This window comes from Spea bombifrons, chromosome 4, assembly GCF_027358695.1.
Source record: "Spea bombifrons isolate aSpeBom1 chromosome 4, aSpeBom1.2.pri, whole genome shotgun sequence".
NCBI lineage: Eukaryota > Metazoa > Chordata > Amphibia > Anura > Pelobatidae > Spea > Spea bombifrons.
In genome coordinates, this window is record NC_071090.1 from 41,443,268 (window position 1) to 41,459,640 (window position 16,373).

Here is a 16,373-nt window from a genome sequence, read left to right on the forward strand (position 1 = left end):
AAATAATGTTACATTTCTAAATAAAAGTATCAATTCAGTCGTCAGGTTAACCTAAATTCACATGTGTTATACTGACTCAAGTTACTTTTGGAAATAAGAGTGAAGGTGGTGTTTTATTACCTGTGGAAACATAACTAGTTAACTACCATGATACGGTATATTTCACTGTATGCTAGGATACAGCAGGAAAAGTACTGATCTACCAGTTGTTATACATCCAGTGAGTGTGTGCATTAAAGTGGTAGAAGTAACTAACAGATCTTAATTGATTTTGTATATTTTCTGTATTCCCAATAAAATAAAACGTGTTACTTTTGCTAGTTAAATGTACATTCATTAATGAATGTGGCAAGAAATGTGTCACGTAAGTGGCATCTGTCACCTGTGCAAAAAGATTACATATGGATTTTTGAAGACAATTGTTTTGCATAATGCACAACTCCAGGCAAAGTGTTCTGGGGATTAGCTACAAACGTTTTCAGCCTCTTTTCATGACCATAGGGAAATAACAATCTGAAACCGAATATTATTTCCCCCTCCAAAAATGTAAAGGAAGGAGATCTAGGATATAAGGAGAAATGCGTGTATTAAGAGATGTTCTCTGTTTTCACACGGTAGATTTAAGGAGGCAGTTACATATGGAGTCACAAGTGGGCATGACGCCAGCCAGTGACGGTTCACAGACATCTCAGCCCCCTCTAAGAAAAAGGAGAAGCCTAGAATACAAATTCTCAGTTCTTGTGTTCAGTCTTAAGGCAGGCAGCCGCTTGAATACACATAAGGGTCTAAGAAGCAGCCAGGATCCGCTGTACACTCATCTAGCCTAAGACATACAAGAGCCTTTGAAGGTGTAGTAGAAGGACAACATAGGGACATAGTTGTTGGGTACATCATGCATTTCTTTGACAGAGCAGACAGCTCAGGGGGGGAAGCTATTTCAGTATATAACAGCAGTGGGGGAATGGTTGAGGTCTCTACCTTCTTCCCTTCTGTCCAGCCTAATGCAAGCATAAGTCAGAACCACAGCAATAACTCAGATCTGCTTTATCGGGACGAGGAGCTGGCCAAGATTGAGATAGCAGTGCTTGCTGTCATCTTTGTAGCTGCTGTCTTGGGAAACTGCTGCGTTCTGTTGGGACTCTACAAGTCCAAAAAGAAGATGTCCAGGATGCACCTATTTATAAAGCACTTGAGCCTCGCTGACTTGGTGGTGGCTTTCTTCCAGGTGCTTCCACAGCTCTGCTGGGAGGTCACTTACCGCTTCTACGGCCCCGACTTCTTGTGTCGCATTGTGAAGCACCTCCAAGTTTTTGGAATGTTCGCATCAGCTTACATGCTGGTGGTGATGACAGCTGACCGATACATTGCCATCTGCCATCCTTTGAAAACCCTGCAGCAACCAACCAAGAGGTCCTATGTGATGATCACTACCGCTTGGCTCCTCAGCTTCTTCCTCAGCATTCCTCAGTACTTTATCTTCTCTCTTAGCGAGGTGGAACACGGTTCACAAGTCTACGACTGCTGGGCTCATTTCACTTTGCCTCACAGTCTGGAAACTTATGTCACATGGATGACCATCTCTATCTTCATTTTGCCGGTAATCATGCTAGTGACCTGCTACGGCTTTATTTGCTACAACATCTGGAATAACATCAAGTGCAAGACCAAGAAAGAGGAGAATGAAGGAAAGAAGAGCAATGGTCTCATGTCCACCTCTGTGAGCAGCGTGAGGACCATTTCCAGAGCTAAGATGAGAACGGTGAAGATGACTTTTGTCATTGTCTCAGCCTATATCATCTGCTGGACGCCGTATTTTACCATCCAGATGTGGTCCGTCTGGGACTACAACTCCAGATGGATCGGTAAGTTTCAAATAATTTATCTTTTCATCAATGGGAGTTTTTTTTTTAATGTAAATCATATAACACGTGCTTGGAAAGGGGGTAAAGCAAGCATGTGCTAATATCTACACACTCACACTACCTCTGCTATCGTCTTTAGTTTGGTTGTGCATAGTGGGAGTAGTAGTTCAGAACATCTGGCATATTGTGGTATTGCAATGGCTTACAGTGTTGCATTGAGTTGTTATTAAACTGTAATAGTTATAATAACACTAATTTATATCTTCCTTGGCATGCCAGGGTGACTGTGTAATGTTTACAAGCTGCAGTGTCTCACTTGGACAATCCAGCAGGCACATCATATTGTTATTGGCAGACTGATAATAAAACCAATAGCTAAATTCACTAGCTGGATGAACTCAAAAATATTTGCAGTCAAATTAAAATGTCAGATGTCTGTACAGAGTATTATTATTTCACTTGGGGATATATATCATAATTACAATTTATTGGGTTGTTTTTGGCTTTAGTTTGGCTTTTAAAAAACACACTGCTGACTCGAGCAAAGGATACCAATGCAGTGAATTTATTTGGAATTGGCACTGATCTACATTGTGCTACAGTGTACTGGACAATGAAATGAAAAATACACAAAAACAGATAATTAAAAAATCCTTGTACTTGCTTAACCAGTAAGGGTAAAGGGATAAAGCTGTTCTAAATCACAGCCAATAACATAATCTCCCTATTGCAATGTTTATTATGGTTATTATATTATACATTATATTTAGTTATACTTATATTTATACAATATATTGTAGATTACAGAATATTATCTTTGTGAAATAAATGTTTGTGTATTTCAGCTTCCATGACTAGGTTGCTAACTGGAAATTATTCGGTTATAGTTGGTCCTTTGAGAAATAAGAAGGCTTGTTTATTAAATGAAGTAAAAATCAATATGTTAAGTACCACAATATTAAAACCTTTAGAAGTCTGTTGGCTTTTCCATTCGATTATAACACAAATGCTCTAGGAGAGCACTGATAAGAAGACCATTTTTCGCATATTTCACTTTTTTTAAACTCCAATCCCTTCCCAACAATAACAGGTGTTTTCTTCAATTTTGCTACATGCTGCTTTTGGATTCTGCAGAAGGAAATTCCTTAAAGTACAATAACGTTAACATTAACTAATTTCTAAAAGTGCAATACTCGTTGGCCTCTCTGTATTCTATAAAATCAATTAGGAACAAAAATCTTTTAAAGAGTGGGTCCCTAATATTTTTTTCTTCAGAAAGTGGATTTTATGAAATGTTTTAACATTGGTTATATTTCTCCATTAAGAAATATGTTATTTAGAATGATTAAGATCTTGTAGCTCTGAAAGGTATTAGCCATCTGAGTGCTCTGTGGCTAACAATGAAAATAGTTTTCTATATATTACTCTCTGTGCTTCCACTTAAAATGTAACTCCTTTAGCTTAAACAATATCCCCAAGTGCACTGTTAGTCAATGAACTCAACTAGTATACAGGAATAACCATGTAAAAATGTCCTACCAAATATTCTAGATAAAACAGTATTTATTGACCAATGAAATATGTTTTCTTCTTTATAGAAAATGAGAACACTGCAGTTACTGTCTCTGCTCTCCTGGCCAGTCTGAACAGCTGCTGCAATCCTTGGATATATATGTTCTTTAGTGGACATCTACTGCATGACTTCATGCGTGGATTTCTCTGCTGCAAGAAGGTAAGGAAAACTCTGAACAAGGAAGATTCTGACAGCAGCAGCCGAAGACAAACATCATTTACCAGGTTCCAGACAAAAAGTCCAACCAACAGCACAGACACCATCAAAGAGTCTCCCAAATCTGCTAAGTACATCAGATTCTTACCTATTGAAACTTGAACACTCATTAAAATATCTGTGTCCAAAGAGCAACATGGCTTTAAATGACTTAGGCACTTTAATGTGAACACATTGTATATATACACTGTACTATTGTTATGTGGCACAGAAAGGACCTACATAATTCCTATGAATGTATACAACATGATACCATTTACTGTAAGTTAAATCATGCTTATATTTTGTATCAATGGTCAATGCAAATAATAGGGGACTGCTTTAGAACTTGTAAAATACCTGTGCATTATTTGTATTTTTTAGTATGACACAGTGTTAACTTTGATGTATAATGCTTTTTTGTCCTGTAGTTTTGCATTACCCTTGCCAGTCTGTATAGCACGTATATTCTATGCTTTACATAATACATAATTCAAACTGACTGCATTTACATTACCATGTGTGTCTTTTCCTAAGCAGTGTTTGAGGTTCAGTGGGCTTGTAACAGTTCTTCTGACTTATCTGCCATAAAAACAGAATGAAAAACAAGACTCTATGTGCCTAAGTGATTTTTACATTGGATTAACACAGAAAATGACCTTAGGTAGAATTTTATATTCTGTAGCTCTAAGGAGACTTGAATCTAAAAATTGCAGGGTCCAAGTTCCAAAGGAACCATTTGGATTGAAATTGATAGATGTTTCCTTAAGCTATATGCCCATGTTTATAATTGTTATGTTTCAATTCAACTGTGGTCAATTTATTCTGCTTTTAGCATAAAAAAAAAACATTTTTTATTCCAAATTCATCATATGAACAATAGACATACTTTGTCATGATTTGGGTTTTTTTAAAAAAGTCACAGTATGTGGCAAGTGCAGAAATAATTAATACGAACAGGTCCCTTTTTACAGCAAATCATATTTTATACAGAAATTATTTCCTTTTAAGATTAACAGACTTTTTCTATAGTATTACAAATTCAACTTATTCTGTTTGTTGCAGAATGACTTTATTCAATTGGAACAGATGTCTAAAATATAGTAGATGAGATTACATACTGATAAATGTAAAGTAATGCATTTGGATTGTAAAAACATACCTATTAGTTATGGGTCAGAATGGCAAAATCATTAGATTGTGTGGTACTAGTAGACTTCGACTCCATCACCACATGCAACATCAAGTAGCAAATTACTACTACAAATTAGTATTTAAAGGCAAAATCTAAAACTGTAATTAGGTTTGTAGAACCATATATTGGGCCTCATTTTATATATGTGTTTGTTTAATTACCAGTTCATATGAAATATTAATATGTCAAGTTGAAAAGAGCACAAGGAAATGCTAGAAAATCAATAATAGGAACTGGCAATTTTAGCTATGACGAATGTAGATTTGGCTCTTGAAAAGAGGCGCCTAATGCTTGATCTTGTCACACTATACAAATACATTTAGTGTCTGTATGAGGCTCTTACAAGTCTTTACCTCCTGGATAGAGCAGTTAACAAGAAACAACAATTTCTTTCCATAAACAGTGAATGATATTAGATTACCTTTTGGCAAGAACACACATTTTCAATGATACAGGTTTGGTCTAACTGCCCTTTGAAGTCACGAAGGATTTATTTTCTCTCGTTTGAGCAAAACTGGCATGGTTTTTTTTGCCTTCACTTGGAATGAGGGATACTTGGAAAGGTTGAACTCAATGTTTCCTTTTTTAATATTACTACCTATGTAATCACCTATGTAAAACTGAATATGCTATTTGTCAAAAGATCCTTTGATATTCTATTAGATTTTAAGTTTTATCTTACAACAATTCTCTACTTAGAAGGTACTTATGAAAGCAACTGTGAAATCAAATCATTTCTCTTTGACTACTGAAAAGCATGCTGACATCTAATTGTTACTAAATGTTATGTGGCCTAACCAGGCACCAAAGTAACTAATGAAATATACATTAACAAAGAGAGAGAGAGACACACACAGAGTGAAACAAAGAATAAGAGAGAGACATGGAAAGAAATAAAAACATTGGAGAGAGATAAAGGGGAAAAAAAGAAGACAGGAATCCATAATAATCTAGGTAGGTTTAGAAAAGCTGTGAAATATGTGTAAATCTCTTATGTGGCCCAAAAGTTGGATAAACAAAGAGAATATGTATGCTAGGAAATGTTCTACAGAGTATTATTGATACATTAGGTTATATAGTTTCATTATATACATATGCTACACTATACTATAGACCCTTAAGTCTATTTTTATAAAGAAATGTAATGTTTATATATTACTGTATATAAAGTTCACCAGAACAGCATAAAAATCTGTTTTTCATTAATTAATATGTTTTCATTTTAAGCATAATAATATTCTAACGACAAACAATACCTCCTACGTCAGCACAGTCACATGGATTATAATGTATTTTTAATTGCTCAAACAAAATGTTATAATTGACAAATAACTTAAATAAAATTTTCAATATCAGCAGCATTTCAGGCGGTTATTGTATTTTGTCCTGTATTTGAAAACCAGTAAGAGTTTCCGCCTAACTTTTTATTTAGCAGATACAGAAGAAATTGTCTGTTGGAGATAGCTATCAGAATGGTACACGATATCCATATTAAATTACTGTTTTGAACATCTCTGTAAAATAAGTAAACGATAAATGAAGTGGCATAGTGGACGTAAATTCTTCTCCTTTTCTGAATGTTTTACTTATAACATGATGAAATCATGGGTTTCAATTTACAAACATCAATGCAAGGACATTCATAATATAGGGTAACATTCATACACTATAGTAAGTCTATATTTGAGTATGTTTCAGATTATCTTCTGCTCGCTTGTGTATTTGAGAAAAAATAATATTGTATATATCAGCAGATGTGACTCATCACTACCATGATGACAGTCCAAAACAAAAACTGATGACAAATATCCTCTGTATGAGAAAACGAAACATCAGAAGTATAATTTGGCATCTTGTTAATGCTTGTTAGTAAGTTGTTTTTGCTAGCTCCCTGCATATCATACGAAAGCCACCTATAGCAGCCCTGGTCTCATACTGCAACAGGGGCCTCTGCTCTACACACGTAACTAGGTGCTTAAAGTAAGTGGTTAACACTTTCTGGAGAAAGGAAGGATAAAATCCACTTTATAATGCCGGAGTTCACAGCTAACCACTTAAGGCAGCACTGGTGGAGTAAGGTGAGGTTAGGGGGTATCAGCCATTCATTACATAGCTAATTAATAACTCCCAAGTGGATTCCCTCATATCAGCTTTGTTACATATAATTTGACTGCAAGAAACAATTGGCTCATCCAGTCAACCATTGCCTTACCCATTAAACTATTTTAATATTAAAAAACACAAACACTGCAATGCCTTACAGATATCTATATAGGACACATTTACTACTCCTCCTGGTCTATTATTTAGTTTAAAAATAAATTAGATTGGATTGACAAGATTTTCCTGCAGTAAACTTGTGTTGTTTCTGATCTTGAAGATATTTAACAATTCTTGTTAAGAATATTTAGCAGTTATGACCATTTTATGCAACGCATAGACTAAGGCACAGGGCCAAAGATAGTCCACTAGAGGCCTTCCTCTCCCTAGGATGGGCAGGGGAGAGATGGGGAAGTGTGACTAGTTATATGGGGTGACTCTAGCTTGCAACAGCTGTGAAAGGGCACAAAACTGGGAAAGGAGTAGCCAGTGCCAGGCACCACTTCAATGAGAGCTAACACTATTCCAAAGGCCAAGTAATCAACTCTTATTCATAGAGCCTCAGGGCCAAACTCAGAGAATCTCCAAGTATAGTGATTCAATATAAAATAACCTATAGTGTGTTGGGAAGGCAGATGGCCATACAATACCGCCCTGAGCTCCTCCAACTGAGCAACACTTGATAGCCACAGTGGGTGCCATGCTTGTAGTCAAGGTAGGGGGATGACACAGAGACCATAGTGTGACCGATTAGTAGGCCAGACAAAAAAATAATAAGCTGTATTTATTAGAAGGGACATGGCACACAAACATAGAATAACAAATGCAGACAAACAAGCAGGAATAACACATAAAATATGAACACCACCACGTGATCTCCCTGAACTGGGCATAAGAAGCCCCACCAGCCAGGTAGTTTCAGGGACATAAAGTGGTAAGTCTAGGACTTGGGACTTACCGCTTTCTATGATTGTCCCAGTCAAACTGGGATGGGTGGCAACCATAGTTCTTTTTAATACTCACAGTCCATTTTAGATTTCAACAAAGTCCCAAAAGAGCCCACAGTTTGGGCACACAGCCACTCAAGATTTCCCAGGTGCAGGCTAGCAAGATTCCTCCTTGTTCCCCACTATCCTTGCAGGGGGGTAGCAGAAGGCTTTTTTTTTTCTTGACTGGTGGCTTAAATATAAGCTCACAAAAGTAGGGCCCTCTTTTTCTTGTGTTCCAGTGGGTTAATCTTATTGTCAAATTGTATATTGTACATATTAATGTTGTTAATTTTTAATGTCCTCATATCATATTGTAATAGTGCTAAAGAATATGTTGGCACTCAATGGTGGCCACATACCTTAAAAAAGTGCCAGGGCCAATTAATAATCTCCAGTCCAGCCCTGTGTCTGTCCTAGGTTCCCCATTTGCTACATCTCTTTTGCAAGCTAGAATCCATGGCACATTGTAAATCAGGAAAATAAACACTTACCCTCCCAAATGTGGTAAAAAGCAAACAATAAGGAATACAAGTGACAGAGGACATTAGAAATTGCAATAAGGTATAGTTATCTAGTAAAAAGACTACAATTATTAATATAACAAATTACATGGGAAGGGTAATTAAGGAAATCAAAAGCAAATCAAACTAAAGTCTTATTTAATAAACAGTCTATTTAATTGAAGTTGGGTTACATATAGTGTACATTTTACTTTTACTGACCTCAGGTAAAAAACGTATGCTTATACTTAAATAATTATGGAAAGTGGAAACTTGTGAGCGCTATGTTTTATTTTTATTTTAAGATATCAAACCTCTGCTCATATTTCTAAGATTAAAGCTCTAATGTGTAAACTATCATAACATTCCCATGGATACAGTCTGGTTAAGTCAATGTGGTTATTGTAAGAGAGAAAAAAAGATTTTCACAAACGTTCTAATTAGATTACCTTATTGCTTGCCAACATGTTTTATGCCATTTTTTATTCCATTTGTACAAGTGACTTGGCAAATAGATATATTAAGAAACAAAATATTAAAGACCATCCTTATGGGAAAATTCCTTGACATGTAGTTTTTAAGCTAAAGCACAACATTCTTTATGATTGCTTATAATATTATATTCTCAAAATATTACATGATTGCTAAAAATGCTAATTGTTTTAAGAAAACATTTACCAATAACAATGAAAACTTAATATCATCCCTATGTAAGGTCCCCTTTTAGCAGAATCTCAATTGTTTACTTGCTTTAACCAGAGACAGTAGCTTACAAAGAGATTGCAAGCTCTAATGAAGACAGGACACTGCACAAGATTAAGGGGAGAGGGAGGAGAGCTGTGGAAGCTGGTAAGATGATGTATCTGTATGATGGTTAAGTGGATGTATGTTAGTGTATGCCAGTCTGTGAGAGTATAGCATTGGTGTAAGTGTAGAGGTGCCAGTGCGTGTAGGGGAATGCATGACATAGCTGCACTGCTAAGTAAAAGGAGCAACACATGTAACAGAAAAAGTAGACTCTTCCTCTGGCTCATAATTTAAATCCAGGTCATCGTCCTCATCCACATATGACCATATGGTTTTTCAATTGGGCACAAGGAGGAGTGAGGCACACTCCTGCTGCAAGATTAGACCTTCACTCTTCTTCCTCACTTTATTGTGGACCAACAATAAATATGCTATCAGCTGGCAGTGCTTGCTCTGGAGGAGTGCTGGCAGTACTTGTGGCAGTGGTTTTATTCTGTGCTTCACCATAGGAAAGCTTACAAGCAATCTTCACCTTGGATCCCACCAAGGCACCACCTGGCTCCTGTGTGAGTCCTTGGTAGTAACAATAATCGCACCTTACTTTTGGTTGGTGGGCTAAACAGGATTTTAGTACTACTAGAGTGATTATGCTCTTTACTACTGCTGTTGCTGCTCGTTGTAGTTCTGACTCCGAGCAAGAAGGCTTTAGCCTACTTGGGATTGGTATACCAGGGATCACCTTACTATTTTTTTGTACACACCTGCTGCCAGCTCTACCCTAGTCAGGAACAATAGTTTGAAGCAAAACAGTGCTTTATTTTTAACCACTCAAACCCCAAAAACCAAATCATAAAAAGAAAACCTAGCTCCCAATTGGAGCCCTCTCTAACTGAACTATGCTGGTCCAGACTGACCAGCCTAATCACCCACTACCTCAACCTCCCAGCCAGACCCAGCTACGCCAGGCTCTGGAAAACCTCCCCCAGACAACACACAAAATGTCCAGGCAGGTATTGCCTCACTTGGCTCCGGGATGGTCCTCTTGTGCAGGGCCTCTCCTTGCCCTGGGAGCTCAGGGAAACTTCCTCTTCCCCCAACAGTCTCTCTGAGTATCAGGCTCCAGGGGTTTTTAATGGCCAGCACCTGTGCCTGATGCCGGCCTCATAGAAATCCCGTACTGGATCCTGCAGACTTCTAGCCTCCTGGAAAAGCCGGCATGGAATTTCCACAGAATGGGGGAATGGAGCATTGGCCCACCCTGCTCTCCAATTGCTCCACCCCAGGGACCTATATGTATAATCTTCATAGCAGCTGTACTCAGATGCCATGCTAATCATCTCCCTGGGGTTCACAATCTCACACCAGGAAAACTGGAATGAAAAAAAATCAATGTATAACCCTACTCAGGAATATTATTTCACACAGTCCAATGCATAATCTTGTACTGGACTGAGTCAAATATTGTCACCAATATTTTTCAGTTATTTACGTGTGTTACTTGTGTTGTTTAACTTTACTCAGGAACAGTATTTCAATAACTAAAACACGCTGTGTGCAAGCATAGTCAAATACCGGCTTTTTATCAGTATTTTTAATGATTTCTTGTTTTGTGTTGTCCACAAACCAGATGTTTTTCCTGAATTATCATCATCCTGAAGCATCATCTGCATATTGGTGATGCTGAAAGCCAAATTGGTTGATTAGTTTTTCAAGAGATGAAGTGTTGAGAGAGAAGAGAGTAGGGTCAAGGACTGAACTTTGGGGGACGCCAACAGAAAATGGAAGCGGTAAGAGATGTCCTGCCAGTGGAACTGACAGCTAATGAATGATTAGATGACTATAATGATATCTAGGAGAGAGTTGTGTTCTTCATTTAGTGTGGGATAAGTAGAGGATGTGGTGGTGGGTGGTGTAGATGGGTGTTGCAGGGAGGAAGTACCTTCTGATACTTTCCATCTTGTCTTTCAAGTAGTGGAAGAAAGAGGTGAAATGAGAGTGGAGAAGTAGAGCTGTTTAGGGAAGACAAGTACTTCAATTACGCATTTTTAAATTATATTTTCATCATTCAAGAATGAGCAAATCTCTTAAACAATGTAGTACCTGCGTTTGAAATGCTGGTAATCAAACCATTTGTTTAATTCTCTTAGATTGATGATCAGTCGATAACCGGTATATTTTTTATACTAGAAAAAGATTACTTGAGAAAGAAAATGGAACAGAAATTATTACTCCTTTGTTCAATAAATCGTGTATCTCTGTGTCTATCAACTTTACATCAGCTGAGTGTATATGAAGATGTTGATGCAATTTTGTTTGGTGAGGAATAGGAAAGAAATCCATGACATAACCCTGAATCATTTGCATTTTACAGGTGTATGTTGTAATTTTTATCGATTGATGAGTCTGCCTTCCACTCTTTCCTGGGGGAAAAATAAAATATTTTTATTTTACCTGTCGAAGATCTGGATTTTGGGTTTCCTTTGACTCCTAGAGTTCTCCTCAAATTCCCTTGTGATGAGGAAAAAGTAGCTCCTTTTCTTGGTTTAAATTGCTTAGCCTATAGGTAATTAGGTTTTACTTTATCAAATAAAGTGAACATGCTCACGTACTTTTCTTAGCTCTGTTACAAATTAATCTCCAAATAGATTACCTTGAGCTGTTGGACCAAGTTTTTGTTTAATAATTCTGCCAACTGCCAGTCAAGATGTAGCAGGAGAGAGTGCCTCCTCCATAGTTATTGTTGAATTAGCATTTCTCAGACGACATATGGCTCTTTGTATCCAGCCTCTTAAAATATTCACATCAATGGTGAAATCATGCATTTTAGCATACTCTGCTAAATCAAATGCTAGTGGCATGACTAAATACAAGAGTTTATTCTGGCAATTCTAAATGGAGCGATCAATGCCTTTCTGTCTTAGACTGGTACTGAACTACTGAGGGATCAACTATAGAGGTTACACAAGACTCTTTGTCCAAATACCTTCTTGGGCATTAAGCAAGTAACTTACTTCTAGCCCCTCTTTAAATAGGCATACTAAGCCAGGTTTCGGTATGTTTAGCCACATAGGAATTTATCTGAATTGATAGGATTCCATTAGGATCCAACATGGATAGAGTGTACCATTCTCTGTCCTTACATCTTTCATTTTATAGGGGTCTTGTACCGAAAGGTTATCTTCAGCCAATATGTCTGGAATATTATTGGGGTTAGAATAATCATTGACAATTGATTTGTCAAAATCACTGTTAGAAGTACTACAAATGAGTCAGGCTTCATCCTAGGGCTTTTGACCTTAGTCATGTCTTCCTCCCGAGACAGTCCTGTGTGTTATTTCTTTTATAAAGTCTGTAGGACGATCACAATGCCAACTCTTTTGTAAAGCTTTGCCTGACTTAACGCCATCTCTGACATTAACTCCAGGAATTGTATAAGCAGGGATCTGGGAAACCAATGGAGCAGTATAACTCTCATCAGTATATACTGAGCCAGACTTTAATGGTGTTATAGCGTAACTCCCATCACTATATACTGAGCCAAACATTTACAGTAGTGCAGCATAACCCCTATCAATATATACTAAGCCAGACATTGACATGGTAGGCCTGTCTGTGCCGCCGCTGCCTTGAAACAGCTTGCTTGTGCCACCTTTGCCCCTGAAACAGCCTGTCTGTGCCAACTCTCCCTAACCAGCCTGCCCGTCCAATTTCTGCCCCTGAACACTCACTCATTCATTCACCCATTCACTCTCCCCACCCCTTATCTCTCTTGCAGATTTCACTGGTCCAGGGACAACCGAGCAGCACTGGGGCCATGCAGACATATATGTGGCCCGACGGAAAAAAAAGAGAGAAAAAAAACAATGGAAGAATGAAAATTCTGCTATAAATGTCTAATAAAATATGAAAGCAATACTCATCTCTGTGGGAACAGCAAACAAATTTATGGGCTTCATACTACTGGTTATTTTGGGTTCTATAACTGTGAACGCATAATATGTAGCCTCTTGTCATAAAATCTGAATTTTGATAACTTGGCTTATATAATTTTAGCTGTGTAAATCTCTGCATTTATTTTGGCAAATTTTGTACCATGTACACAAGCAGAATTTCCCAACCTTTCCGTGACATTAACTAATTGAGTAACTAAAAATACAGAGGTTATGCTTATTCTCATGTCACACAAGCAAAACTAAATGTAAAATATAAACAGACAAATCACCACTAATGGATGGCAAGCCAGATGACTATTTTTTCCAACCCATGAACTTAAGGCACAGATAGATGCAAAACAATTTTTTTAATATAAATATTAGCCATTATTTTTGTCATAAATATTTTTATGGAACACGCATTTGGAAGATGATGCAAAAGTAAAATACTTTGTTTCCCCATGGCCCAAGGGCCTCCAATCTCCTGCCTCTGAGTGATCCAGTCTAAAGAAAAGCAGGTTTAGTTTCCCAGGTGTCAAGAGGAAACTGAGAGCACCTTCTGCATATCCTCTCTACTTACTGGAAAGAAAGAAACAGTATGTACAAAACCCTCTCTTTGAGGACCATGTGGTCCAGAAATGAAATGAGATTCAGTAGTATTAAACATCAAACTAATTTAATAAAAGTATAAATTGTCTGCGGGCAACACAACAGAGGATTTTATAACAAAATGAACAACCTAAAGGAATATAACTGTTTCATAACAGTCACTAAAATGTTCTCAACTATAAGGTAGTTGAACAGGACGATATTCCCACACTAAGTTACTGACCTACTTGACCTCTATAAAGATGGTAAAGCTAACCAGAAAATAACAGTATAAATCTTGAAATGACAGCAGACAAGGTCTTGATATGTAGCATCATGAACTAGGCTGCTATCCATAAACCAACAGACATCCTGTTTCTGCTAACATACATAGCATTTTAGTCTGTGAGCAGTTATTTTAAACCTCTAAAATATACTAAAAAGTTTGTAGAATGAAAGTTGGATTCCCAAAGGAAAGACTTTAGATCCAACAATGTCATTTCTCATTAAATCTGCTCAACCATATGTAAATAAAATCCAGCAATTACAAAGAAGAAGCATTAGCTCATTAAGAATTAACAGCAAATTTAGTAAATTGCAAATATCTTTAGATTATGCATAACTAAAAGTTACAGTTATACTTCATATATACTAATACTGAAATAATGTGAATGTTTTACTTTTTATTATTATGAGACACACAAAACGTGTAACCTTTGTTTTGAAACATAGAATTTGAGGGCAGACAACAATATTTTAGGCAATGTACTTTGCACGTTTTTCCTGAGGTAAAGACTTTATCCAGTCTTCGGTCTTGGCTTAGATTCAGGATAGTTTTATGCTTATGCCATACATGTTTAAACTCCATCAATGTATTTGCCTCTACCATTCTCTGATGGGAGGTTTTTCGATCTATCTACCATCCTTTCTGTAAAGTAAACCCAACAAGTCTGAATCTAGCAGAAATTCATCCTAGATGTAATGTTCTCACAAATTCGTGATTGTTCAAGTCAGGGGTATTCCTTGCTTCTCCCCCCTCTCCTTCCTTTCTTCTTCCTCTTACTTAAGCGTAACCCTGTTTCCACTGTAGCCCGCACTCGAAGCATTAGTAGCAGGAAGAGTGAGGGGGTTATGCCACTTTACGGATGTCCAGTCAGACCTCAGTAGTTTATTTCTACTTAAAGGAAGACAATCCTTAGAACTAGGGGTCATAGTCTAAAATCAAAGGGCAAGAGGCTTAGATGTAATGTAAGTGTAAGGCACTTACCTGGCAGACGCGGGGAAGTTCCTCTTCGTCCTCCCGGCAGATACGCCGGCACCGCTCCCTGCTACATGAAGCAGCCGCTCGCATGCGCGGCCGCTTCATGAATATTTATGCGGCTGACCGCCGCCTGGATTCCGCTGCGTCGCTATGGCGATGGTGGACGCGGTTACGTCACGGACACCGGGGAACGCCTCCCCGGGCTATTTAAACTTCTCAAACCCATCCACCAGTGCTCAGTTGTACTGGTGCTCCCGTACCCATTGAGCCCCTTGTATTTTTCGTGTATCCTGTTCCTATTGCTGGTATCCTGACCCTGGTCTGCTCAACGGCTATCGTGTATTTCTGGAATCCTGACCCTGGCTATTCTTACGACTTGTGTATCTCTGGCATCCTGACCCCGGTCCGCTAAACGGTTATTGTGTATCTCTGGCTTCCTGACCTCGGCTATCCATTCGGCTCCTGTGTTATTCCGGTATCCTGACCCTGGCTTTCCTAACGACTCTGTGTACCTCCGGTATCCTGACCCTGGTCTGCTTAACGACGCTGTCCTGATCACCCGTGCTTACAGCAACACCGCCAAGTGCCCTGTTATCCACCTCAGGCCCCTTGTGCGTGTCCTGTACTGAGCAAGCGTGTTCCTTTCCTGCACCCCGGATTCCTTCTGGTAAGACGATCCTTACAGTAAGGAAATTTCCCTTTACATAGAATGTTGTAGGTAAGTGGAATATTCTCCCTGCAAAAGTGGAAAAGACTAATACAATCAGGGATTGTAAATATACACGGGATAGGCATAAAACGATCTTGCAACACAAGGCCAAGAATTAACGTCTGAGTCTTTACATCAAGAAAAATGGGCAGACTAGATGGGCCAGATAGTTCCTATCTGCCCTCAAGTGCTATGTTTCTATGTAAAAATGGCATTTCTTCTTGTTTTCACATGATGTTATTTGCCTTGATATAACAATGCAGATCATTTCAGTACTTTGCCTTATATCTATTCTACTGGCTAACACAGTACCATGCTTTCCAATTGCTATTTTTGTGGGCTGGATGTTTTTTCATGGCTCATACTGGAAACTGTCCCCATATCTGAAAAATGGAGGAAAGTGGTAATTTGTAACCTGTGTAAACTCCCATAGAAAAATATTTTTTTCGACCAAGTCCCTTAAACAATAAAACATACGATCTATCTTACCATCTTGCCCAGCAATAGAAAAAGACTACTAATGACTGTTTATAGTTAACTGTCATTATGTAATTCTGCCATGTTTAAAATTCAGTTGACTAAAGCAGATTTATAACCCTATTCTTTCTTGTCTCACAATCTGTCTAACAGCTCAGCTGTTTTATAAACTAAAACTGATACTGAGACTCACTGTGTCATTCATTACTTAAATAAGCAGCTTGGATAATAGACTCTGAAGTATT

At 37.9% G+C, this 16,373-nt stretch overlaps 1 protein-coding gene across 1 annotated transcript; it reads left to right on the top strand.

Annotated features, from left to right (window-relative positions):
* Positions 1–751: 751 nt before the first annotated feature.
* AVPR1A (arginine vasopressin receptor 1A) lies at positions 752–3,968 on the top strand. Its single transcript, XM_053464509.1, has 2 exons — positions 752–1,862; positions 3,461–3,968. The coding sequence occupies exons 1-2, from the start codon at positions 893–895 to the stop codon at positions 3,751–3,753; spliced, it is 1,263 nt and encodes a 420-aa protein (XP_053320484.1). The 5' UTR covers positions 752–892; the 3' UTR covers positions 3,754–3,968.
* The last annotated feature ends 12,405 nt before the right edge of the window (positions 3,969–16,373 follow it).